This window comes from Podarcis erhardii (genome assembly GCF_964252035.2).
Source record: "Podarcis erhardii genome assembly, chromosome: 9".
Taxonomy (NCBI): domain Eukaryota; kingdom Metazoa; phylum Chordata; class Lepidosauria; order Squamata; family Lacertidae; genus Podarcis; species Podarcis erhardii.
Genome location: NC_138512.1, coordinates 7,752,453 through 7,779,897, shown reverse-complemented (window position 1 = coordinate 7,779,897; position 27,445 = coordinate 7,752,453). Strand labels below are relative to the sequence as shown.

The 27,445-nt window shown below is 47.1% G+C and overlaps 1 protein-coding gene across 2 annotated transcripts; it reads right to left on the bottom strand.

The window, feature by feature from the left end:
• Window positions 1–24: 24 nt before the first annotated feature.
• On the bottom strand, window positions 25–27,445 carry NEIL1 (nei like DNA glycosylase 1). Of its 2 annotated transcripts, none has more exons than XM_081876359.1 (10): window positions 26,883–27,398; window positions 24,876–25,387; window positions 22,909–23,028; window positions 21,166–21,229; window positions 15,213–15,312; window positions 13,174–13,298; window positions 12,304–12,331; window positions 4,403–4,464; window positions 3,022–3,262; window positions 25–1,495 (listed from the first exon to the last, which is right to left on the bottom strand). In XM_081876359.1, the coding sequence occupies exons 2-10, from the start codon at window positions 25,349–25,351 to the stop codon at window positions 1,449–1,451; spliced, it is 1,263 nt and encodes a 420-aa protein (XP_081732485.1). In that variant the 5' UTR covers window positions 25,352–25,387; window positions 26,883–27,398; the 3' UTR covers window positions 25–1,448. The 2 variants fall into 2 exon arrangements, with proteins under 2 accessions (XP_081732485.1, XP_081732484.1); XM_081876358.1 differs by lacking the exon at window positions 25–1,495 and adding an exon at window positions 2,082–2,187 and having other exon boundaries at window positions 2,994–3,262; window positions 26,883–27,445.

Here is a 27,445-nt window from a genome sequence, read left to right as displayed (position 1 = left end):
GCAGCACACCCTACAACACCATCATTTCTAGAAAAAAAAAATCTTTATTTGCACCAAAAAGCACTGTAAGAATATAATCAAAGGAGATAGAAATACAATCATCAAGAATATAATCACCAAGGGTAGAAAGTATTTGACTGAGTAACTGTTAAAATGCACGTCTCTTTCAAAACTAGGAGGTAATGTATCAGTGGATCAAATCGCACTCCTTGCTGAACAGAACTACCTCTGGATATCTTACTGATCAGCTGAAGTGTTGGCCTGAATTATCCATGTAGCTCTTGAGCCCCGGACAAGATTCCTGTCAGAATAAGGCAGAGAAGGAAATACTGCAACCGTTTCAGCAGCTGAGCTCTGCTCTTGTGCTCCTGATCCAAAGGCCAATCTAGACATGATGTTAAATGTGTCAGTGGTGTTTTTAATGCAAATAGTATGAAGGTGCCATTTGCTCTGGGGGAAACTGGAACGGCTTAAACTTCATTCCCGCCGCAGTCCCCTGCTAGTTACATTGAACAACCTGCACCTTAAATGCACAGGTGTATAATGGGCCCTCGCTCTGTTCAGAAGGTAGAACCTCTGACATCTCTTTTCAGGAAGCAACAGGGCAAGACTCATTTCACCTAAAATTGCAGCGCCAAGAGTCCAGGTCTTGGCGGAGCTGGAGGTAATGCCATCAGCTTGTGGATTCTTCTTGCGGATTATACAACAGTGCAATTATACCCCAAACCAAGCGAAAACTATCTGCTGGTGAGTTGCGCTAGATTTCTCCTTCCAGAAGCCCCTGAAACAGCTCCCAGATTGGAGGAGGCTGAGCTATGTCATTCCTCTCTTGTGAATATACCACCACCTCTTCTCACGGTCGTTCCAAGTCGTGACCGTGGCAAACATGGAAGTAACCGGCGGGTTTGCTGCTGTTCGCGCATGCGCAGGAGCAGCAATCGCCATTCGTGCATGCACAGAAGCGAGAATCGCTGTTCGTGCATGCTCAGAAGCAGGGAATTGCCGCCTGCGCACAACAGCGCCTCTCCCAGCGACCTGTTTCGAACTCCGGATGGACCTCCGGAATGGATTATGTTCGCAAATAGAGGTTCCATTGTATCAAGAGAACCCTCTCGACACCCAGAGCAGAACATCTCCTCCAGCAGTGGCATATGCAAAGCCCACTCGCTGTTTGGAATCTGGGCTGAGACCGTGGCCTGAATCTACAGCGGCATTTCAGAAAGCAAATATAAAAGGCCTCATAGTAGCTCTGCTATATGTTCCTAGCAGGACTTCAAAAAGCACATAAGTGACAAAGCAGACAATTGCCAGTGTGTTGCCTGCTGCCAGGCCAGGATCCAGAAACCAACATAAGGCAGCTTTGTGAGCATCGTCCAGGAGTTTATACCCCCTTTTGCCTCAGCAGCACATGGCTCAGAAGGGGAAGAGGCCGTTCTGCATCAGGAATGTTACTGTGCCTTCACCTGCCTGGGTCTTGTGGAAACAGCAGCAGTACCTGAAAAGGAATAGCAGTTAGTTAGATGGCTTGCAGGCCAGACATGTGGGTGTTCAGCGAGTGGGAACCTGCAGTCCCATGCAAACTTAAGAACCCCCCTGCTGGATCATGCCAATGGCCCACCTAGTCCAGTATCCTGGTCTCACAGTGGCCAACCGGAAGCCCCAATGGGAAACCCACAAGTAGAGCCCAAGAGCCATCTCCCTTCTGGAGGCAGGGCAGCGCCATCATGCAGAAATTCTCCTCTATGAATTTGTCCAATCCTTTTAAAGCCGCCATCTAGATCAGTGCCCATCACTGCCTCCTGTGGGAGTGAGTTCCATAGTTCCAACTCTGCGCTGCCCAGTTCCTATCAGGCATTGCGAATGGTCGGGAATGATGGTTGCTGGCATCCAGCAAGGTCTAGGCCAGTGGTTACCAAAGCTTTGGGGGCTACACCCCACCCGCCCACCCAGTTCCATAGAACCATCCCAGTGCTGCACCCCACCCTATAAAAAGCATTATTCAGAAGAGTGGTTTGCCCAACCTACTAAGGAAGATGTTAGCACAGTACAATTCAGCTTGGTAACAATTAGTTGCACAAAAATCCAATATAAATTATTTAATTCAGCAAAATGGATGAATTTGATCCAGTGCTATCAGCTTTTCAAAATCCAATAATCATTCCCACCTTCTGTGCCCCCCTTCCACCTCTTTTGTCTTAGTGCCCCCCACGGATTGTAGGAGTGCAAATATCCAGAGTGTAGTGATCAGATGGGATTACTATGAGGAATTATAAAATATGCATCAAGCCATTGTGTCCGCGATGAATGCATTGTGTTGACTGGGTTTAATTCATTGACAATAATTTCTGATCACATCCCACATGCCTCTGCATCGGTCTTATTTCTCTGCCTGACAGGCACGTATCAGCATTCTAAACACAGGCCAGTTGCTTCATCAGGCATCCTGAGCCATAAAAGATAGTAGGTAGTTTCTTTGATGTAGCAATTGTTAGGTTTGTTAATCTTAGGGCCAGGAAGAGAGTTCAGGAAGAGAGTTCACAAGGAGTTGGTAAATACTGTTTACTGCTGTTTATTACCTCTGGGTTTCCTAAAAGCATTGCTTCCTATTTTATTTAATCTGGACTACTATGCATGCTCAAGTAGGAAATAGTTTATTTGTAGTTAAAAGGATTTCTTCTGATCTGACTTTGTCCCACGTGTGGTTTTTTTTAAATGCTCAGAGGAAATCTGATTGGTTCTTATGAACACTGTGTAAAAAGTTCTTTTGTGAATAAAACGACCTGGGCCAGGGGGTGGAGAGAGAGAGATTATTATACGGACCCCTCCCAGAGTCTTGCGGGTCAAGTCTCTGTTTGTTATTAATCAGAGTCCAATCCTTCCTTTGCTTTGGGAAGGCCACAACAGATGGTACCCCCCACTTTGGTAACTATGCCGCAGGTTCCCCATCCCTGCTGTGGTTGAGTCTCTTTGCTCTATAAAGCCACCTAAGGGACTCTGAAGCCGGATCACATCTCTTCTTACCCCTGGTTTTCCGGGTTGATGTTCGCCTCTTCTGGGATTCAGCCACTGTGTTATCTGGTGCTGGAGATTGCTGCAAGGCAGAAACCTTACTCCGAGTTCTGGTGTTTGGTACCTTGGCTTCCTTAACCATAGTGTGGTCCTCTGTTTGGAGGACAATTCTCTTCCCTTTCTTCCTTCCAGACTTCCTTGTTTCCACAACATCTTTCTGAGGAATACTGGCCACAGTCTCCAGTTTTGTGACCTAGGAGAGACAAAACAGAGCTGAATTTCACCTCCACAATTCAAGTGTGCACCTGTGAGATAGAATAATGGAACTGTAGAGGTGGAAGGTCTCAAACCCCACAATGCAGGAATCACAGAGACAGACAGAGATAAACAAAGAACAATGGGGGAAACTCATTCTTTGAATTCCTCTCTTGCTTCCCTATGGAATGCGAGGGCAGGCAAAGGCACTATAAAAAGTGAGTTTGGGAGAAACTGGATTAATAACATGAAATTTAACATCAAACCGGAACTGCATGTGTGAGAAGAATGGAATGGAAAGAGAAAGAGGGGGAAAGACTATGTTGGGATACAGAATGAAACCACCCCCACGCTCTGCTATTTTCAAAGGAATGCAAACTAAACTGCGACAATTTGGAATGTAATCTAACTGGAAAGATAACGGACTATATTTTTTTCAGCTGAAAGGAGGAAAGGAGTCTGCCAGCTGCAAGGTCAGAGGTTTTCCTATTAATCATTTGCAGTTTGGAATCAGAGCGCTCTCCCTAGGCTGAAAAAAAATGGCAAGGACAGTTCATTTGTTAGAACAGAGGGGTCTCCCACAAGCTCTTGAATCACAGGACAAAGTGGCACAGAGGCTTTTGGAAAACTGTGAGACAACTGCTTCCCCCGAGTCATGATGGGAAATATCAACAGTTGGAAGATTGAAGGGCACAACATTATATATGGTTGGGACAATATCATGGGAAAATTACTACACACAGGTAAGAACAATGATTACAGACTGAGTACCTCACTTGAAACTTTATGTTACTTAATATATTAACACCAATTGAAACCAAAAGATTGTAGTTGTTGTATAAGGGATTACTATCTTGAAGGGAATGTAATTGAAATAAGATTTTGGGACGCAGAAATTTTTTTTAAAAGCAAAGAGAAACCCATCAAAACTAGCATGTGAAGAAAAGAGGAACCCATCAAAACTAGCATGTGAAGAAGTCACTTTAACTGAATCGTATAATCCAGTACATAAATAATTGGTTTTAATAATTGTTTTAATTGCATAAATTTGGCATTGTTATAATGAGGCTGTTATTGAAACGATATTGGAAAATAAATTTAAAAATTATATATATATTTTTAAAAAGAGCTGCCTTACCTTGGAGCTTGAGGTATCAGGATCGGGTTTTACCTGCAACCGTCTCTTGCGTGGCTTTCCTCCTGCAAAACAAAATGAAAGCTCCAGCCCCAGTTTTGCCAGCAATAACTTAAAATGTCTCTGTTGTGTCCAAAATCATAGAAGAGAAGAGGAAGCTGGCCTCATTTGTCCGACTGGCTCTCTGGTGTCTTAAGCACAGAGGTGATTCTATGCATATCTGATCCTTCTACCTAGAGAGACCTGGGATGGAACCCGTGACCATCTGCATTCAAATTAAGGGCTCTGCAACTCAGCTATGGTTCTTCCAAAGATCCTCAGTGGGAAGATCTTTAGCTCTCTCAGAAGCAGAGTGTCTCTGCAAATGTAGTAAACAGGAACCTGATACTTTGGAGCATAAAGTGATGCCTCGCAAGACGAAATTAATTCATTCCGCGAGTCTCTTTGTCTTGAGGTTTCTTCGTCTTGCGAAGCACGGCTATAATAATAATAATAATAATAATAATTTATTATTTGTACCCCGCCCATCTGGCTGGGTTTCCCCAGCCACTCTGGGCGGCTTCCAACAGAGATAAAAAATACACTAAAATGTCACATATTAAAAACTTCCCTGAACAGGGCTGCCTTCAGATGTCTTCTGAATGTCAGGTAGTTGTCCATCGCCTTGACATCCGATGGGAGGGCATTCCACAGGGCAGGCGCCACCACCGAGAAGGCCCTCTGCCTGGTTCCCTGCAACTTGGCCTCTCGCAGTGAGGGAACCGCCAGAAGGCCCTCGGAGCTGGACCTCAGTGTCCGGGCAGAACGATGGGGGAGGAGACGCTCCTTCAGATATACTGGACCGAGGCCATTTAGGGCTTTAAAGGTCAGCACCAACACTTTGAATTGTGCTCGGAAACGTACTGGGAGCCAATGTAGGTCTTTCAAGACCGGTGTTATATGGTCTCGGCGGCCGCTCCCAGTCACCAGTCTAGCTGCCGCATTCTGTATTAGTTGTAGTTTCCGGGTCACCTTCAAAGGTAGCCCCACGTAGAGCGCATTGCAGTAGTCCAAGCGGGAGATAACCAGAGCATGTACCACTCTGGCGAGACAGTCCGCAGGCAGATAGGGTCTCAGCCTACGTACCAGATGGAGCTGGTAAACAGCTGCCCTGGATACAGATTTGACCTGTGCCTCCATGGACAGCTGTGAGTCCAAAATGACTCCCAGGCTGCGCACCTGGTCCTTCAGGGGCACAGTTACCCCATTCAGGACCAGGGTATCCTCCACACCTGCCCGCCTCCTGTCCCCCAAAAACAGTACTTCTGTCTTGTCAGGATTCAACCTCAATCTATTAGCGGCTTAGCGCTATTAGCGGCTTAGCGGCTATTAGTGTCCATTAAACTTTAATTAGTTTAATGTTAAGTAAACGTCCAGTGCGCTTCCAACGGCATAAGTCTTATCTCAGCAGAGAATTTCGGCATTATTCACAAAAGAAAACCCTGGCGATAAAGCACACATGCTTTTATCTCCGGCATAAAGAAAACTTTACTCTAAACTTAACTCATATCAGCAAACACGCCCATGGCCACAAACTGAGTCTGCAAGTCAGGTCAAGGGGGGAAGAAGAGAGAGAAACATGGGTGAACTGACTCTTTATACAAACTAACTCACATTCCTGGATGCTTAATGACTTCCAGCTGCTCAGTGATTAGAGCGACTTGTTACCTCTTAACCCTTTAGTACCAACAATTAGCGGCTATTAGCGGCTTAGCGGCTTAGAAAAAGGAAAAAAAAGGGAAAAAACTCGCAAGACATTTTGGTCTTGCGAAGCAAGCCCATACGGAAATTCGTCTTACGAAGCACCTCGAAAAACGGAAAACCCTTTCGTCTAGCGAGTTTTTCGTCTTGCGAGGCATTCGTCTTGCGGGGCACCACTGTATTTTCTTTTCTTTTCTTGTGATTTTGGCATTTATGCCAGAAGACAATTATTAGAGGCCTTACAACTTAACAGGCTCAATTCTATGCCCCCAGTGGTTCAGGACCTGCTCTCGGACAGGAATGATCAAATTACTTTAATAGTGGCTGAATTTTTGAGTGCTGTCCATGTAGAAAGACTGGGCCATTATAAAGAGATTTGGTGGTTCTTAATTGACAGGTGATGTGGTAGTGTTATATTGTATTATTTATGCAAATTGATTTTCTCTGGAGTTAAAGATCTGACTGGGACAAACCTTGTTATGCTGAATTCGTATTTTGCACAATTTGTATACGGTGTTTGTTTGATAATGTGTGGTTTGCTATGCCTAATAAAGGATTGACTTTTTAAAGATCCTCAGTGCAGTTTGGGGTTTGTAGTCAACTAAGTAAAGAGTATACCCATAAAAACTAACAGCCCTATGTTAGTCATGCCTATGTTACACCAGTGGTGGTGTAGTTGGTTAGAGTGTCACACTAGGGCTTGGGAGACCAGAGTTTGAATGCACCACTTTGTCATGAAACTCACTGGGTAATCGTTGGGCCAGTCATTCACTTCCAGCCTAAGCTGGATTCAAATATCTTTAATACGGTCAATGACCAGAAAACAGTTTATAAAAATATGACATTATAAGTAGTATTGAGCTACAAATAACAGTAAAAATATAGCCAATTCACAGAATTGGTCTTATATTTATGACCAAGTTTTGGCTTTTAAGGTTTTAAAATTCAATTCAAATGTCACTACTGTTATGTAGTGAAGTTTCACCCTGGGCCAGCAGGGGGATACTGTATATAGTTTTCACTCAGGTCTGTAGATAGTTTTCCCTCAGGTCCGCGTCAGTTATTTTAGGCGGGAACTCTGGGCTGTTGTTGCTACAATGTTGACTGCCGGCTGCCTATAAAAGCAGGCCGGCTGAGCTGTTTGCAGTCAGTTCTATTCCAGCTTACGAAATAAAGAGCTACTTGGAGAAATCGCTGTGTCGTCTGCTATGTCAACCCACAACTTAACACTGGCGACGAAGGTGGGATGGATGGACATCAGAGCACAGCCAGATGCGGCCAGCCTCTGAACTGAGCTGAATCACTGAGCTGAATCACAGAGCGAAATCACTGAGCGAAATCACTGGACAGAACCAATTCAGAGCTGACTGTTCTGGCTAGAGCACTGTGTTCCATCCATCGCCCTTCACGCCGGCATCGGAATCATGGCTTCACTTGTGCCTCTACCGCCGTTTGCGCCAGCCTCTGAATCATGGGATTCCTACCTCGCTCGGTTCGACTGCTACCTCCAAGCCAACGAGCTGACAGCAGTATCAAAGGATCGTAAGCGGGGCCTATTCCTCAGCCTCTGTGGGCCTGAGGTGTTTGAGACGGCCCGAGCATTGGTTGCGCCCGAAGCAGTCCAGGCAACACCATGGGACACGATCCAAGAGAAGCTCCGCAACCACTACGCACCAAAGCCGTCCAAGATTGCTGCCCGCCATGCGTTCTACCACCGGAACCAGGCAGAGGGGGAGTCAATCAACAACTACACCACCGCCCTGCGACAGGCTGCAATGCACTGTGAGTTCCGAGACTTAGACGATGCCCTGATGGATCGAATCGTCTGCGGGGTCCGGGACATCCATCTGCAATGGCGTCTCCTCGCCAAGCCAGACCTCACGCTGCAGAAAGCCATTGAGGAGGCTGTGGCCTCAGAAGCTGCTGAATGCTCTGCCCAGGAGATCCGCAAGTGCAGCAGCCCGCGTCTTGCTAGGGAGCCAGTTCCGGTGCATCATGAAGAGGCCAGCAGTGATGAGGCATCCTCCAGTGAAGGCGATGACGTGCACCAGACAAAGCGGGAGCACAGGAAGTTCCAACAGAAGTCCAAGGGCCAACCGGAATGTGCCGGCTGCGGAGGCAACCATTCCTGTGCCAAGTGTCGATTCAGAGACGCCATCTGTAGGAAGTGTTCCAGAAGGGGCCACATCGCTAAGGTCTGCCGATCGGCTCCGTCTGACACCCCCCCTTCATCAACTCGCAAGTCCAAGCCTTCACTCCAGTCTGCCAAGGAAAGTTGTTTCGCTCTCACCAACTGCCACTGCCCGTCTGGAACCACGATTGGCCAAACCGACTCGCCTACGCGACGCAAGCTGAACGTCACGGTGCTCATTGAAGGAGCTCCATGTGACATGGAGATCGACACCGGGTCTGCCCTGTCCATCGTGTCGTGGAGCACCATCAAAAGACTGGTACCCAGAGTGTCCAAAAGGCAACTCAACTCTCACCGCGTACACCTGAGAGACTACCAGGGAAACGACATTCCCGTGGTAGGCGTTGGCCGGTTCCGGATTGCCTTCAAGGATTTTTCGGGCCTGCTCCGGTTGGTGGTGGTCGAAGGTCAGCGGCCAAGCCTCCTAGGGCTAGACTGGTTTGATGCCCTCGGCCTGGAAGTCACCGGCATCAACTGCATCTCTAACGCAGAGACTGAGGGTCTGGTCAAAGACTTTGCCGAGGTTTTTGACGGCACCTTGGGGCAATATACAGGTACGCCCATCTCCTTTAGCCTTGATCCACAAGTCGCCCCCATCAAGCTAAAGCCACGCCGGGTTCCCTTTGCTCTCAAGGCTAAGGTGGACGAACAACTGGACAAACTGATCACCCAAGGAGTTTTGGAGCCGGTTGACCACGCCAAGTGGGAAACCCCCATCGTCACGCCTGTCAAGCCAGATGGGTCGGTGAGAATCTGCGCTGACTACAAGTGCACGATCAACAAGGCACTTCAGCAGCACGCTTATCCGGTTCCTGTTGTCCAACACCTGCTGCATTCCCTGGGTGAGGGTAAGGTCTTCGCTAAGCTGGACCTTGCCCAAGCCTATCAACAACTGCCAGTCGATGATGCCACTGCTGAAGCCCAGACGATCGTCACCCACCGGGGGGCATTCCGTTGCCGCCGGTTGCAGTTCGGGGTGAGTGTGGCTCCTGGCATCTTCCAAAGCCTTATGGAGCGTCTCCTGCAAGGGCTTCCGGGCGTGGTACCATATTTTGATGACGTCTTGGTGTCTGCAGACTCACACCAGCAGCTGTTCGAGCGCCTCCGTGCCGTGCTGACCAGGTTCCAAGAGGCCGGGCTCAAGGTAAAGAGGGAGAAGTGCCAGATCGCCGTTCCACAGGTAGAGTTCCTGGGCTATCTTATCGATGCCTCCGGCCTTCACCCGACCACATCCAAGATCCGCGCTATCCAGCAGGCCCCCACCCCAAAGAACAAGACGGAGTTGCAGGCGTTCCTGGGGCTGCTGAACTTTTATAACATGTTCCTGCCCCACAAAGCCACAGTGGCTGAGCCTCTTCACCGACTCCTTAGTACAAAGACGCCTTGGGCCTGGGGTCATCGGGAGACGGCGGCCTTCAACGCGGTCAAGGCTCTCCTTTCATCAGACAGTGTGCTGGTACAGTACAGTGAATCCAGGCCGCTGGTCCTTGCCTGCGACGCCTCACCTTTTGGCATCGGTGCTGTCCTTAGTCACCGTTTTCCAGATGGAAAAGAAGCACCGCTCGCCTACTTTTCCAGGACACTATCTCTGACGGAACGGAATTACAGCCAGCTCGACAAGGAGGCATTGGCACTTGTGGCTGGAGTGAAGAGGTTCCATGAATACCTCTATGGCAGGACTTTTGACCTCATCACTGACCACAAGCCACTCCTGGGCCTCCTCGCCGGTGATCGTCCAACTCCACCGGTCCTCTCGCCACGCATGCTGCGATGGACTGTTTTCCTGGCTGCCTACCACTACCGGCTCATCCACCGCCCGGGGAAATCGATGGGCCATGCCGACGCCCTCAGCCGTTGCCCTCTTCCAGCATTTGTGGAAGACCCGGCTCCAGCTTCATCGCTCCTTCTGATTGAGGATCTTCCGGCAGCGCCTGTATCAGCTGCCACTGTGGCCTCCGCGTCTGCCCAGGATCGCACCATCAGCCGGGTGCTCAACTGGGTGTGGAGGGGGTGGCCACAAGGGCCTTTTGCATCGGAGTTCCAGCCCTTCGCAACCAGACAACATGAACTCTCAGCTCATCGCGGCTGTCTGCTGTGGGGAGACCGCGTCGTGATTCCCCAGGGACTCCGTCAGCGCGTCCTGGAGGCTCTGCACGTTGGCCACCCGGGAATTGTCAAAATGAAGGCGTTGGAAGGCAAGCGGAAAGAATGGTGCGCTCGGCAAAAGAGGCACTGGCGCGCCTGGACCGGGGAGACTGGCATGAGCGGGTCGCCGAATACTTGTTCGTGCAACACATCACCCCTCATGCAGCCACAGGGAGGAGTCCTGCTGAACTGCTTATGGGCCGCCGCCTCAGGTCACCACTCGACCGGCTACACCCGGACTTTGCCGTGGCTGAACCCCCAGGCTGTGCCAACGCGCCACGGTCATTTGTCCCAGGAAACCAGGTCTTTGCCCGGAACTATGTGGGGGACATTCCTTGGGTGCCAGCCACAGTAGTGGGAGTCACTGGACCTCGCTCGTACCAGGTGGCACTCGAAGACGGACGCTTGTGGCGACGGCACATAGACCAGCTTAGGCGCAGGGTTGGGGACTTGGACACTACCGAGGTGCCCCCAACTGCGTTTGCGGCTCCAGAAGAGACACGTACAGATGGCGAGGCCCCACCTACACCTCCCTCGCAAACTGCCAGCGTGGAGCCGAACCAAGCCGCTTCAGAGGGTCTGCCAGACTTACCACAGACTCAGACCACTCCACTTGCGGAGGCTCCACCCACAGCAGCGGATCCAGGGGATTTGGTTCCAACGCCACCTAGGGTCGCACCACAGCCTCAGCAAGAACTGTGTGGCCCTCCGGACTTGGCTACCAGTCCCCGGCGGTCTGGCAGAGTTCCCAAGCGCCCAACTTATTTAAAGGACTATGTTGTTGGGCAGGTATCACTGTTGGTCTAAGTATGGGAAATGTAACCAATATGCTTTTGTGCCTAATTGAACCATTACGCGTAGTGCTGTATATAAGGAAACCATTACGATTGTAACTAACGCCTTATCTCGGTGGGGAGGGGTGTTATGTAGTGAAGTTTCACCCTGGGCCAGCAGGGGGATACTGTATATAGTTTTCACTCAGGTCTGTAGATAGTTTTCCCTCAGGTCCGCGTCAGTTATTTTAGGCGGGAACTCTGGGCTGTTGTTGCTACAATGTTGACTGCCGGCTGCCTATAAAAGCAGGCCGGCTGAGCTGTTTGCAGTCAGTTCTATTCCAGCTTACGAAATAAAGAGCTACTTGGAGAAATCGCTGTGTCGTCTGCTATGTCAACCCACAACTTAACAACTACTGTTTATTATCATTCCTTCGATGTTTACAATTTAAACTCCGTTGCTGACATCATTGCTCGTCTTACTCTTGTTGCAATGTAACAGTACTTTGCCACAGGCCTGTTGATTTTGGTCTCTTTGTCAGCTAAGAGGTGTCTGATATAGGTGTCGTCTGTACTACGAGGTATTTTCCTTAAAATCGGCTCGATCAGCTCTTTTCTTGAGTCTCGATATAATGGGCAGTATAAGATGACATGGATTGTAGGGATTAACTTAGATGGGGGGGTGGGGAGCCATGTAAGTCACCTTGAGCTGCATGAAGGTGGGATATCAATACAACAAATAAATATTAACAGCAATGTGTCTACTCTGAGTAGCGCCTCCACAACCTACCACCTTTTGCCTTTGAGCAACCAACCTACATCTCCCAATCAAGCACTGCAGAAATTGGCCTTGTTTTGGAGGCACATCAGGGTATATTAAGCTGAAAGACTTTCTCGAGGAAGAGCAAAGAGTCTCCCTGTTTAAAAGCCTAAATCTTTACTTAACAAGCCGTGTGAGAGGCTGGATCAAAAACGATTTGCTCCCTTTGCAACCCAATGTATTGGTATCCAGGAGAAATCACTGACAGGCGATCCAAGGAGCCCCCGATACTCACCTTTTGGGGCCATTGGTCCAGGACTGCCCTGCAAGGGAAGAAGATGGCCCAGAATGTAATCAATACTAAAAACAAAAACCTCCTCTTGAGTTTTGGTGCTGGGAACATAAGACACAAACAACTAGGTAAAGGTAAAGGGACCCCTGACGATTAGGTCCAGTCAAGACCGACTCTGGGGTTGCGGTGCTCATCTCGCTTTATTGGCCGAGGGAGCCGGCGTACAGCTTCTGGGTCATGTGGCCAGCATGACTAAGCCGCTTCTGGCGAACAAGAGCAGCGCACGGAAACGCTGTTTACCTTCCCGCCAGAGCAGTACCTATTTATCTACAGTGGTACCTCAGGTTAAGTACTTAATTCGTTCTGGAGGTCCATTCTTAACCTGAAACTGTTCTTAACCTGAAGCACCACTTTGGCTAATGGGGCCTCCTGCGGCTGCCGCACCGCCGGAGCATGATTTCTGTTGTCATCCTGAAGCAAAGTCCTTAACCCGAGGTGCTATTTCTGGGTTAGCGGAGTCTGTAACCTGAAGCGTATATAACCTGAAGCGTATGTAACCCGAGGTATGACTGTACTTGCACTTTGACGTGCTTTCGAACTGCTAGGTTGGCAGGAGCTGGGACTGAGCAATGGGAGCTCACCTCGTCGCAGGGATTTGAACCGCCGACCTTCTGATCGGCAAGTCCTAGCCTCTGGGGTTTAACCCACAGGTTATTTCACGCTGTCTTCCAGATGCCAAGATTTACAGACCATGACATTTTGAAATGCTCACAAAGGGCCACATGTTCTCCAACCTTGAAGGAAGAGGGGCCAGCACACTGCAGCACCTGACCCCCCAGGAAAGAAGCTGGTGTCCTTCCCTCCAGCTCCTACCTGGAACCAGACGGTCCTGCCGTTGGCATCGCGCAGGGTCTGCATGCCTGGGACGAAATAGCACTGAGTCCACTCCTGGAACATGGTGTAATCAGACGTCCTAACGGGATCATAACCTTTGCCACCTATTGGGAAGAAGGCAAGGAGAAATGTGAATGCAGGAATGCATTTCTATCAAGCTGTACACGGTAACCCTGTACAGTGGCAGTGGCGTACCGTGGGGGGTGCAGGGGGGGCCAGCCACACTGGGCACAACATTGCGGGGGGGGGCGCGCTCGCACTCGCAGCTCTCTGCCCCTACCTGGCTCACTCACTCTCTCTCACTGCAATGCTGGCTGTGCGAATCCGATCCAAGCTGCCGGGTCGCCGCCCACTGTGGAGGGGGAGGGTGCCAGGCGTGTGTTGCGGTGCGGAGCGGAGAGAGAGCGAGGGAGGGACCATCTGGGGGAGGGACAGTGCAGCGGCCGCCCAGCGCAGCGCTGAGCGCGGGAGAGAACCACACCAGACCAGACCAGGCAGCAGCAAGAAGAAGCTGGCAGCGGCGGCAGGTTAGGGGTTAGGGGCGCAAATTACTTGCCTTGCCCCGGGTGCTGACAACCCACGCTACGCCGCGGTACAGTAGTACCCTGATTTAAGACTATAATCCGTTCCGGAAGTCTGGTCTCAAAACAAAGCAGACTTAAAACAAGGTGAGCTTTCCCATAGAAAGTAATTGAAAATGGATTGATCCGTTCTAGACAATGAAAAACACCCCCTTAAACAGCAATTTAACACAAATTTCACTGTCTAACGAGACCATTGATCCATAAAATGAAGGCAATAATCAATGCACTGTACTATAAAATAAATAAGACAGTATTGTAGATGAAAAAATATAACATTTCCCCCCCTTTACGTTTCACTGATGATAGTTATTGTTTGGATGGGGCGGCTTTTATCCATTTCTGCAGTCACACCACAATCAACCAGTAGCTGAACTGGGTTCCGCACAGTCACAAAAACCAAGTCACAAGCCACAGTCACAGGTCAGTCCCATAAAACGAAGTCACAGTCAAAAAACCGAAAAAGCCACACAAACCAAAATGCAAAAAAATAGCAAAAACAAAACCTCCAAATATCACCTCTGTGTTGCACCCAGAGCACTCATTTCTGGGTTGCAATTTGACTTAATCCAAAACGGACTTATAATAGACTGGACTTTAGTCAAGGTACCACTGTACCTATTTACTTGGGAGGAGAAGCAACAAGCTGAAGGGTAGCAAGGTTTGCCTCCACCCCTCCTCGAATTTCACTCCAACTTTGCAAATCCACTTAGATGCTTTTTTAAAAAACTAGCAGTGTATAAATTTTATGAAATAGGAAGACACAAGATCTACCCACCCAGGAAGAATGGCAGATGAAGGTGATGGACTATATGGAACTGGCGGAAATGACTGGCAGAATCCGAGACCAAGGAGAAGAGTTGGTGGAAGAAGATTGGAAGAAATTTAAAGTTTATCTACAGAAACATTGTAAAATTAAGGAATGTTAGAAGGATGTTGGAATGAAGTAATGTGGTTTTAGCAGAAATGATATAAAGGATTATGTAAAAATGGATTGTTAATTGGTGAAAGAACAGAATGTAAAATTATAGTATATTAAGATAAATCATTAGGATAAAAACAAAGATGGAAAGGATTTGCTGAAATATCTAATTGAATTAGAACACAAAAAGGAGGTGTGAGGAGGTCAAGGAAATAAGCAAAGGAAAGAAAGCTATGTAAAGGTTTGATTCATGTTTTTGTTTTTTTCTTTTGTTCTTGTATTGTTCTGTATTTTTATTTTTTTCTGTTTAAATTGATATGTTCTTTATTTTTTCTTTTTGTAACCTTTAAAATCTCAATAAAAATCTATTGGGGAAAAATAATAATAAATTTTATGAAATAAAAAACCATCCATCCACCCCCCTCAAACCTACACACTTTTGCAGCTCTTGAATGATACACAGAATATGGAGGGGAAGCATTTTCATTTTGGGTTGTCCTCAACCTGGTCCTTACCCAGATTCACAACCTCCATGGGCACCAGGTGACAGAGCTCCAGTAGGTCGGGGTTCTCCTGTTTTGGCTTCACCTTTTTCCTAGAGGTTAGTCCAGGTGCCTGCAAGGGGAAGGCCAGCAGTCAAGGAAGGCTGAGCAAAAGAGGACCCAACTCAGGTGCTTCCCATACAGCCTTCATCCTTCCTCCAGGTTCTCTCACACATACACCCAAAGACTAATGTGCTAAAAAATAAAACTCAGTGGGAGTGCTGGGAAGCAGGGCTCCCTCCATTGACGCCATCAGGCTTCCTCTCCCCTCAGCTCTCCCCTGGAGCCAGGCATCCCACCAGGTGGTCTCAGTAGGGCAAACAGGAAGCAGAAGGCTCATGTCATCAGCTTTGCTGGAGGCCCAGCTCCATCGGGCACCTCCTGCCCCTGAACTGTGCCAGTCGCTCATGAGACGAACTACAGCGGTACCTTTGGTTGCGAACGGGATCTGTTCTGGAGGCCCGTTCGCAACATGAAAAAAGCGCAACCTGAAGCGCCGTATCTGCGCATGCGTGAGCGGCGAAACCCGGAAGTAACCCTTTCCGGTACTTCCGGGTCGCCGTGGGACATCACCTGAAAGAACGTAACATGAAGCAAACGTAACATGAGGTATGACTGTACTGTTTAGAAATTGGTGCCTGAGTTTGGGTTTTGATTTTCCTCTTCCCTCCCTGTTCCTTTTCCCTTGTGTGTGTGTGTGTTTTAGATTGTAAGCTGCTCTGGGAGCCCTTTTGACTGAGGAGCCTGGCACAAGTGGCTCTAAATAAATAAATAAATAAGAAGCTATTCTTGTGAGTAAGCTGAATGCGTGAGTGAGGCTACACCAAGTAGAAGAAGAAGAGGAGTTTGGATTTGATATCCCGCTTTATCACTACCCGAAGGAGTCTCAAAGCAGCTAACATTCTTCTTTCCCTTCCTCCCCTACAAGAAACACTCTGTGAGGTGAGTGAGGCTGAGAGACTTCAGAGAAGTGTGACTGGCCCAAGGTCACCCAGCAGCTGCATGTGGAGGAGCGGGGAATCAAACCCGGTTCACCAGATTACGAGTCCACTGCTCTTAACCACTACACCATGCTGGCTCTCTGTGACTCTCAAAGTAGCTTTGCCCCACACAGCGCATGCCAGATAGTTTTGCCCCCTCATGTCCATGCAAATATCTGCAGAGATGCAGCAAAGGTTTCCATAATGTTTTGAGGCTTGCATGATCACAATTCCAAGTGGTATCAATATGCACACAAAGGTTGCCTCCCTGCAAGCATGCACACTGAAGAGGGGCGTGGGAACATACGCACAGCCTGGTAGATCCTGTTCTCACTGCAGCCAGCCAGATGCCTCTGGCAAACCCACAAGCAGAACCAAGCAGAACCTGAACTCAAGGACCCTCTCCCCGCACTCCTGTGGCTTCCAGCCACTGGTATCCAGAATTAACAGCAGCCTTCAATAGCTCTCTCTTTATCTAATCCTCTTTTAAAGCAGTCTAGGAGATAGTTCCATAATTTAACTTTGCACCATGTGAAAAAGTACTTTATATTAACTGTCCCAAATCAGCTTCATTGGATGTCCATGAATTCTAGCGTTACAAGAAAGGGAGAAAAAAAATTCTCTGCTCATTGCAGTCATTCTGGACTCACAGCTGTCCATGGGGGCACAGGTGTCCAGGGCAGTTGTATATCAGCTTCATCTGGTACGCAGGCTGAGACCCTACCTGCCTGCAGACTGTCTCGCCAGAGTGGTGCATGCTCTGGTTATCTCTCGCTTGGATTGCAAGGCGCTCTATGTGGGGCTACCTTTGTTTTTTTTTTTTAAATAATTTTTATTAATTTTACAACATAAACAAAAAACAAACAAACATAACACGACTTCCCCAAACCTCCCCTTCACTGCATTCTTGTTTTAAAATTTTTAGCAATCCTTCATCCCTTTTTATATTTAATTCTCTCTAAAAAATTTTAAGTTTCAATTTTTACAGCTGTAATTCTTTATATCCAATCCCTTGACATCTTAACATTCCGAAATTTTACAACAATTTTTAAGATAGATTTTGAATTTTTTCCAGTCTTCTTCCACTGTCTCTCTCCTCTGGTCACGGATTCTGCCGGTCATCTCTGCCAGTCCCATAAATTCAGTCACCTTGGTCTGCCATTCTTCCAGAGTAGGTAATTTTTTAGTCTTCCAATACTTTGCCAAAAGAATTCTTGCTGCTGTTGTTGCGTACATAAAAAAAGTTCTATCTTTCTTTGGAACCATTTGGCCTACCATGCCCAAGAGAAAAGCCTCCGGTTTCTTTACAAATGTCCACTTAAGGATTTTCTTAATTTCATTATAGATCATTTCCCAGTAGGCCTTAATCTTCGGGCAGGTCCACCAAAGATGATAAAAAGTTCCTTCACATTCATTACACTTCCAACAGTTGTTATTGGGCAAGTGATATATCTTTGCAAGCTTGACTGGGGTCATGTACCACCTATAGATCATTTTCATTATATTCTCTTTTAAGGCACTACATGCCGTGAATTTAATACCTGTGGTCCATAACTGCTCCCAGTCAGCAAACATAATATCATGACCAATATCTTGTGCCCACTTAATCATGGCTGATTTAACCGTTTCATCCTGTGTGTTCCATTTTAGCAGCAAATTATACATTCTAGACAAATTCTTAGTATTGGGTTCTAGCAATTCTGTTTCTAACTTTGACCTCTCCTTCTGGAATCCTAGTTTCCTGTCCTGCTTAAAGGTCTCATTAATCTGGTAATAATGTAACCAATCTCGGACTTTAGGTTTCAATTTCTCAAAACTCTGTAGTTTCAACTTTTCACCATCATATTCTATAATTTCACAATATTTTGGCCAGTCTGAATCCATGTTCAGTCTTTTTACCGCCTTGGCTTCCATTGGTGACAACCACCTGGGGGTTTTACTCTCTAACAAATCTTTATATCGGTTCCATACATTATACAGTGCTTTCCTGACAATATGGTTTTTAAAGTTTCTATGTACCTTTACCTTGTCATACCATAAATATGCATGCCAACCAAAGTTGTTATCATAACCTTCCAGATCCAGAATATCTGTATTCTCAAGAAGTAGCCATGGTTTCAGCCAGCAAAAAGCTGCTGCTTCATAGTAAAGTTTTAAGTCCGGCAGGGCAAAGCCCCCTCTATCCTTTGCATCAGTCAAAATCTTAAATTTTATTCTGGGTTTTTTGCCCTGCCAGACAAATTTAGATATATCTTTCTGCCACTTCTTGAAACAGTCCATCTTGTCTAAAATTTGCAATGTCTGGAACAAAAATAACAATCTCGGCAATACATTCATCTTGATAACAGCAATTCGGCCTAACAAGGAAAGTCTCAGCCTAGACCATATATCGAAATCTTTCTTCACTTCCAACCAACATTTCTCATAATTATCTTTAAATAAGTTCACATTCTTAGATGTTAAATTCACCCCCAGATATTTTACTCTTTTTGCAATTTCCAAACCGGTTTCTCTTTGGAAACTATCTTTTTCCCCCATCGTTAGATTTTTTTCCAGCACCTTTGTCTTATGCTTATTTAATTTGAAACCTGCTACTTGACCAAATATTTCAATTAATTCCAAAACTCTTTTTGTACTGGCTTCTGGCTGTTGTAATGTCAAAACTAGATCATCTGCAAATGCTCTTAACTTATAATGTTTAGTTCCGACCTGTATTCCTTTAACCAGCTGGTCCCTTCTAATCATATTCAGGAAAACCTCCAGTACCGATATAAACAATAGGGGGTATATTGGGCATCCCTGTCGTGTCCCTTTCTCTATTGGAATCTCGTCCATGACCATACCATTTACAATTAGTTTAGCCTTTTGCTCAGAATATATTGCACCTATACCGTTTTCAAAATTTTGGCCTACCCCCATCCCTTGGAGATTCCTCTTCATAAAACTCCAGCAAATATTGTCAAAGGCTTTCTCTGCATCCACAAAAATCAGCACAGCTTTTCTATTTATGTCAGTTTCCAAAAGTTCCAAAATGTCTATAATGTTCCTCACATTTTCTGACAATTGTCTACCTGGTAGAAAGCCTGTTTGGTCCCTGTGAATCTCCTCTAACAAAACTTTTTTAAATCTTTTTGCTAAAATGTCTGCAAAAATTTTATAATCCACATTCAAAAGTGATATAGGGCGGTAGTTCTTGACTTGATGTTTCTCAGTTTCTGTCTTCGGTATAAGTGAGATGAATGCTTCCTTCCACGATTCGGAAGCCTTTTTCCCCTCCAAGATTTGGTTGCAAACTTCTTTCAATGGTTGTACTAACCATTCCTTCAATGCTTTATAGTATCTCGCAGTTAGTCCATCTGGTCCTGGTGATTTCCCTAGTTGCATATCCTGAATGGCACTCTCTATTTCTTGATCTGTAATTTTCTCATTCAAACTCCTTCTGTTTTTTTCGGAAATTTTTGGCAGGCCGTATTTTTCAATAAATTCTGCTATCTCTTGTTCATTCTTTGGCCCTTGTTTATACAGTTTCTTGAAAAAACTTTGAAAACAATTACTTATCTCATTTGGTTTATTAATAAACTTCCCATCTACTTCGAGTGATGTCACCGTATTCAGCTTTTGTCTCTTTTTCAATTGCCATGACAGTAGCTTCCCACATTTATCTGCTGACTCGAAGGTCTTTTGCCTCATTTGTTTTATTTTCCATTCTATTTCCTGATTCATCAGTTCCATATATTGTGTTTGATAAAACTTTATTTCTCTTAAAATCTCATGAGACTTGGGTTTAGATCTCAGTTTCTTCTCTCCTTCTTTTATTAGGTTCCAAATTTTCTCTTTCCTCTCATTCTGTTTTTTCCTCTTTATTGAATTCTGTTGTATTAGGAAGCCACGCATCACGGCTTTGCTTGCGTCCCAAATTACTCTTTTTTCGACATCTGATCTCAGGTTTATCTCGAAGTAGTCTTTAAGTGTCTTTTGGGCCTTATGTGGGGCTACCTTTGAAGGTGACCCAGAAACTACAACTAATCCAGAATGCGGCAGCTAGACTGGTGACTGGAAGCAGCCGCCGAGACCATATAACACTGGTCTTGAAAGACCTACACTGGCTCCCAGTACGTTTCTGAGCACAGTTCAAAGTGTTGGTGCTGACCTTTAAAGCCCTAAACGGCCTCGGTCCAGTATACCTGAAGGAGCTTCTCTACCTCCATCGTTCTGCCCAGACACTGAGGTCCAGCTCTGAGGGCCTTCTGGCGGTTCCCTCGCTATGAGAAGCCAAGTTACAGGGAACCAGGCAGAGGGCCTTCTCGGTAGTGGCACCCGCCCTGTGGAACGCCCTCCCACCAGATGTCAAAGAGGAAAATAACTACCAGACTTTTAGAAGACATCTGAAGGCAGCCCTGTTTGGGGAAGCTTTTAATGTTTAATAGGTTATTGTATTTTAGTGTTCTGTTGGAAGCCGCCCAGATGGGCGGGGTATAAATAATAAATTATTACTATTATTATTATTATTATTATTATTATTATTTTCTCCCTGCTGTGCTTAATTTTATAAACGTCTTATCTTGTTGCCTCTTCCTTGCCTTTTCTCTAAACTAAAAAGTCCCGAACGTTGCAACCTTCCTTCGTAAGACACTCCACCCCCCCCCCGATCATTTTGGCCCCCCTTTTCTGAATCTTACCCAACTCTACAACATCCTTTGTGAGGTGCAGCTCCCAATTCCCCAGCCATTGGCTGAGGCAGCTGGAACCGATGGCAGCTGTGGTCCAGAGACACCCAAAGACCTAAAGCAGAAGGGCTATGACCTGTTCCACATGATGGGATGAGAAAGGTTGAGCAACAGAGCAAGAAAACTTCCTCCTTGCTTATAGGAAGCCTGGAGTCAGGAAGCAGGGTGCTGACTGGACCTGTGCTCTGATCCAGCGGGATCCACCTCGCATCCTCTCACCTGTTCCTGGGGCTTCAGGTCCTCCAGAACATTCCGTGCCTTCTCAAAGGGAGGGATTTTCAACCTGGAAGAGGCCACAGAAATGATTTCAAATGACTGCCAAAGCGTGGGAACGGTGAAATTTCAGTGACACACTGCAAATTTCATAAAATTTTATTTTTACAAACCCTCGAAAACAGTTTACAAGAAACATACAACAATGAAGTTACCAATAAGAATTAACAACAATTTAAGACTTGCGAAAAGTCTTAATAAACTAAAAACAGGTTAAATTTTGTATTATACGCTACCTACCTAAGCACAACCCACCCAAGACAGCTCACGATATCAAACACAACGTAATTAACAACCGTTAAAGTAAGCCCCAATTGCAGCAATTTTTCAAAAAAGCACTTTTCAAAAGGCTAGTGAAAAACATGACACAACAGCAATGTCAGAACTCAAAAACTCTCCCTTTGAGGACAGCTCCTTAAAAGGCCTTGATGGTTAAAGAAAAGGGACGGTATCCACAATATACAAAATACTACTCCAAAATCCCACAAACCCCCTAGACACAATCAAAAAACAATGGGAGAATGACATAGGCTATGAGATTAACCCCACTCCATGGACCAGAATGTGGTCTAAACCCCCCTTTAAATCCATATCAACGAAAAGAAAATAACTCACTCTGAAACTCATCTACAGGTGGTACCTAACACCAAGAAAACTAGAGCTAATACGCCCAGGAACCTCACCAGAATGCTGGAGAGGGTGCACCTCCACAGGCACATACCTTCACATGTGGTGGGAGTGCTCCAAAATCCAACTATTCTGGACAACAGCCACATGAGAAATATGTAAAATAACTAAGCAAGTATTAGACATCACCCCAAAATTGGCCCTACTAAACATCTTCCAAGACAACAACACCCATTTACACCACAAGGAATTCATAACCCACCTACTTTCAGCAGCCAGAAACACCATAACCAGACACTGGAGAGACCTGTCAGGAGTAAGCATGGACCAATGGTACCAAATAGTATGGGAAACAGCCCTACTAGAAAAATTTACCAATAAACTGAAACTGACACGGGGACAAACAGAAGATGCTCCCCTTTATCACATACACAGCCCAACAAGACAATGACAATAATCCACCAACAGCATACAAATCAATATGGCTAACCTGATCCAAAACACCCACCCACCCCACTCACACACGAAAACAAAGATCACCACAGCCAATCACAAACAAACAACCACACCCTAGGCCAACCCCAACCTCTCTCACCACCAAAGAAACACAAGTGAACAGCACAAGCAACGCTGACACCAAACCCTACATACATTAAGCATAATAGAAACATCTCCACCCGACCCCACCCCCACCCATCTTCCCTCCCTCCAACCCCCTTTTTCCCCCCTCTCCCCCTAATGTCTCAACAAATGAAACAGATTTGTAAAAATGTTACATGGAAAAAATACGAGAGACATTACACTTACTTCTGTAAAACAAGAAAATCTTTAATAAAAATAAATAAATAAATACATAAAATAATATCTGCTTCAATTTTACAGCATAGAGGTCATGTGCAGCTTCACAGGGAGGGAGTTGCACAAGGAGGACACCACAGAAGAGGAGTCATCGCTTGTGCCCACGATTACAGGTTTCCAGGACCAGAGCGACCTGGGCAGGAATGCTCCCAGCCTGGCAGACTCTGCTCCCCGGGCACAAGCGAGAGTCAGACACCTGCTCACCTGTAGAGAATCTCAGCCCGGAGATAATTGCCAATGCCATTGAAAAACTTCTGGTTTAGCAGAGCCTCACAGATGGGCTTGTCAAAAGCCTTGTCCGAGAGGTTCCTCAGCACGTTTTCCCTGGAACAGAGGAGGGCTTGTTAAAAGGGCCACTTAGCATCAGTCTTTTTTATCCGAAGGGCCACATCACAACCTACTGGGGGGTTGTGGGCAAGAGGCAAAAGTGGCCTGGCAAGCAAGAGGCATTATCCCAGTTCAAGGGCACATTCCAGCCCGGCCAAAGGTCTCAAAGAGGTTGCTGAGAAGGGAAGCCTAGCGAGAAGGGCATGATTTGACAAGAGTCCCAAGGACCAGGTGAAGAGGGGGCTGCATTTGGTGTGAGGCTCCCCAAGCCCGTGGCTTAACAGGAGTCTAAAGCTTTGCACAAACACATGCTGGAAACGAAATGGCAGTGTGACATAGTGGTTAGAGTGGTTAGAGTGTTGGAGATCCTAATTCAGCTATGAAGCTTACCGGGGGGACCCTGAGCCAGAATAACAGCTATGGGGACAGCAGCAGTGGGCCCACGGAGGAGCGTATGAAGTAAAGCTGGTTTTCCACATAGGCAAAGTGGTACTTCACACAGTCTCATTTTGGAAACTAAGCGGGCTAAATTAGAGCCATGCATTTCCCCAGCAGATCACTAGTCACAGCCTGCTGTTTCCCACACCAATCAAAACAAATCTATCTGATCCAGTCCCCACCTAGAAATATGGAGATCTTTTATATACAAATATATTTTAATTCTATTACTACAGTGGTACCTCGCAAGACGAACACCTCGTAAGACGAAAAACTCGCAAAACGAAAGAGTTTTTTGTTTTTTGAGTTGCTTCGCAAGACGGATTTCCCTATGGGCTTCCTTCGCAAGATGAAAACATCTTGCAAGTTTGTTTCCTTTGTCTTGCGAGTTTGTTTCCTTTTTCTTAAAACCGTGCATTCACTTCGAGGAGCAACTGGTGGCCTTTTTTGAGGTTTTTGAAGACTTCGGTGATTTTTGAAGCTTTTCCAAAGTCCATGCTTCGCAAGACGAAAAAATCGCAAGACGAAAAAACTCGCGGAACGAATTAATTTCATCTTGCGAGGCACCACTGTATTTCATTGGGTTGTTTTTTTATAACTATGGGTTCCCCCCCAATGTTTTCAGCTGCTCCTATTTTATCTATAAGCCACCTAGAGTTCCTGTTGGGGAAAAGGTGGGGTATAAATAAATAAAGTCAGAACAAGGCCATCTCCCATTTTTGAAGGGTCTTTTCTTTTCCCAAGATGTCAGGAGGAAGCCAGTTGCTTTCATAAATGAATGAGGGTGGCAGGCGAGAATTCTACCACTGAACCACCAATAATTTTCTTAAGTCAATAATTTTTTTAATAAATAAATAAATGAGGGTGGATGTGACGAAAGGGGAGGCAGAGGAGGTGGGAAATTCACCTAAATTGAGGGGCCAAAACAACTTTACCAGCCCCAGATATTATGCTGCTTGGAGGGGGCAGGGGACATTATTTGCTGCTCTGCCTCAGGCGGCAAAATGGGACGCGGGTGGCGCTGTGGGTTAAACCACAGAGCCTAGGACTTGCCGATCAGAAGGTCGGCGGTTCAAATCCCTGTGACGGGGTGAGCTCCCATTGCTTGGTCCCTGCTCCTGCCAACCTAGCAGTTCGAAAGCATGTCGAAGTGCAAGTAGATAAATAGGTACCGCTCTGGCAGGAAGGTAAATGGCGTTTCCATGCACTGCTCTGGTTCGCCATAAGTGGCTTAGTCATGCTGGCCACATGACCTGGAAGCTGTACGTCGGCTCCCTCGGCCAATAAAGCGAGATGAGCGCTGCAACCCCAGAGTCGGCCATGACTGGACCTAATGGTCAGGGGTCCCTTTACCTTTACCTCAGGTGGCAAAGCGCCCTGGGGCAGCTGGTATAGGCAATGCTCACCTGAACTTCTCATACTCCAGCATCACACAGGGCCCTCGGTCCACCTGCCAGGAACCGCTCACCTCCCATCGGCCAAATCTGCGGAAGTCCACGAAGCAGAGGGCGTGGGACGGGCTTCCTCGGGTGTAGAAGCGCAGGTGCGCATGCTTTGGCATCTCGGACACAGGGACAAATTTGAAGTTGCCAGACATACCAAAACGGAAGATGATATCCATTGGCTCTTGAGCTACCTGCTTCCCTCGGGCTGCAGAGACCCGCCTTTTGGACGGAGCGGGGCCCTCCTGTTTGAGCGGCGTGAGGGTGAGCTTCAGCTCCTTGCCCCTCGACACGGCCGAGATCAGGTACCTGTCGCTCTCAAAGGGCACCTCTGGATTCTTGCTCACTTCCGACTTCTCCACTTTACCTGAGAAAATGAGACCCCCGCACTCCTCATTGATGTACCGGCTGTTTAGAAACAATTCTGGACCTTCCGGCATCCTAAAGATGTGGAAGAGCTGAGATAGGAAACACAGCTGAAGGAGAAAGAGGGAAAAGGTGAGTTTTAAAAATGTTTCTTAAAGAGAAGGGTGGAGAGCCTCACACCTGGGGTCCCAATGCAGCCCTCTGGGTATCTGTATACAGTGGTACCTCAGGTTAAGTACTTAATTCGTTCCGGAGGTCCGTTCTTAACCTGAAACTGTTCTTAACCTGAGGTACCACTTTAGCTAATGGGGCCTCCTGCTGCTGCTGCTGCTGCTGCTGCACGATTTCTGTTTTCATCCTGAAGCAAAGTTCTTAACCTGAGGTACTATGTCTGTAACCCGAGGTACCACAGTATGGCCCACAGGACTCTTCCCAGGCCACAGTCCTCACTGGCCCCACTTTGCACCCTCCAGGGGTGCTTTTACCTGGCTGAAATGTGTCCTTCAATTCTCCTGCTTACTGGCCCCGCCCACCACCGGCATGCCCCCCCCCTCCCAAAAGGCTGAGAAGGGAATGTGGCCCCCACAGGCCCAGACAGAGGGAGCGGGGGCCATATGGGCCACTTGATTCCAAAGGGGGCTTCGGTCAGCATATTTATCTATATTTTCCATTTTGTCTTTATATGCAGATACGGTTCAAGCCTTGAAATAAAATTATTTGTCAGCATAACTTTTGCGAAAATTATTCATATACTTATTTAGAAGACTTATCCCCCAGGGTAAAAAAGGGAGGGGCACATTCTCTACCTGCCTGTCTCTGCAAGGCCCTGGGCTGGAAAAGGTTCCCTGGCCCTGATCCAAAAGGGTGAGATTCCCAGGTGGGAGAAGAATAACGAACATCCATTAAAATATACAGCCGTAAATCAACGAAAAGCAAACCAAAGCAAACAGGAAGTCAGAGATTAAAGTGGCAGAAGGGAAGCAACAGTAAACCATTAAAGGACTGAAATCAGAGGTTGGAAATGGAGGTCTAGCAGAGATGACAGGCGATAAACGGGGGTCTGGGAAGAGGCCACTCAGCCCTGTTTAGGGAAGCTTTTAATGTTTGATGTATTACAGTATTTTAATATTTTTTTGGAAGCTGCCCAGAGTGGCTGGGGAAGCCCAGCCAGATGGGCGGGGTATAAATAATTTATTATTATTATTATTATTATTATTATTATTATTATTATTATTATCAATCTCACCTGGGGCCGCTGACCAGTGGCGTAGCGTGGGTTGTCAGCACCCGGGGCAAGGCAAATAATTTGTGCTCCCTAACCCGTGGATTTGCGCCCCCTAACCCTAACCCCCAGATGTTGCGCCCGGTGTGGCCGGGCCCCCCTGCACCCCCCACGCTACGCCACTGCTGCTGGCTTCCTCCCAGTCTGGGCATTAAGCAAAGAGGGAGGAAACCAAACACAGCACATGGAGCTCCTCGGAGAGAAAGGCGGGATAGAAACGCAGTAAATAAATAAAACTAAATTGAGGAAATGGCCAGCATAGAAATGCAATATAGAACTCTGGAGGGGTTCTGGGGGAAAAAGAGACGCCTCTTTCCACTTACGGTGATGCGCTGCCAAAGCCTAGGAGGACCCTGGAGAATTCTGTGCTGTTTGCTGTTTTTTGAAAATCTTCTGTACCACCACCAGGGACGCCCGGGACTCCCTCTCCACGGGACACGGCGTCTATTTGGGCTTTCCCTGCGTCCTCTACCGTTGCCAACCTTCAATAAAATCTTCAAAATAAACCTATAACGCGTGCTAGGCGGAAGGACAGGAGATGGCGGCGTCGGAGATGGCTTCCAGGAGGAGCGAAGGGAAAGGCGCTCTGCGTATGCCCAGAGGCTATCTCTGCGGCTTCTCCTTGAACCACCCGAACGGCTAGTTGCGTAACCGCAGCCCCGAGCGGTTCCACGGGCGCAGCGCCCGCGCGCTTTTAGCCGCCTCTCCCTCCAAGGGCGCAGATGGAGCCCGGCTCCGACCCACGAGGGGATCCGCGCAAGAAGCGCCCCTGGGCGGGCGGAGAGGCGCGTCGCTTGTCCCTGGTCGCGCGGAGGCTGCGCTTGCAAGTCTCGGAGGGGAGGGCGCGCGCGCTTCCACGCCCACGCAGGGGAGGATCCGTGCCAGG

What these genes read in the sequence shown, in the direction of transcription:
- NEIL1 (XM_081876358.1), bottom strand. Translation starts at nt 25,351, where the DNA reads ATGCCGGAAGGTCCAGAATTGTTTCTAAACAGCCGGTACATCAATGAG. An exon ending in CTGATACCTCAAGCTCCAAG is followed by an intron (nt 3,263 to 4,402) that starts GTAAGGCAGCTC and finishes TGTCTCTCCTAG; the next exon opens with GTCACAAAACTGGAGACTGT. An exon ending in AGATGTGATCCGGCTTCAGA is followed by an intron (nt 2,188 to 2,993) that starts GTCCCTTAGGTG and finishes CTAAGACAAAAG; the next exon opens with AGGTGGAAGGGGGGCACAGA.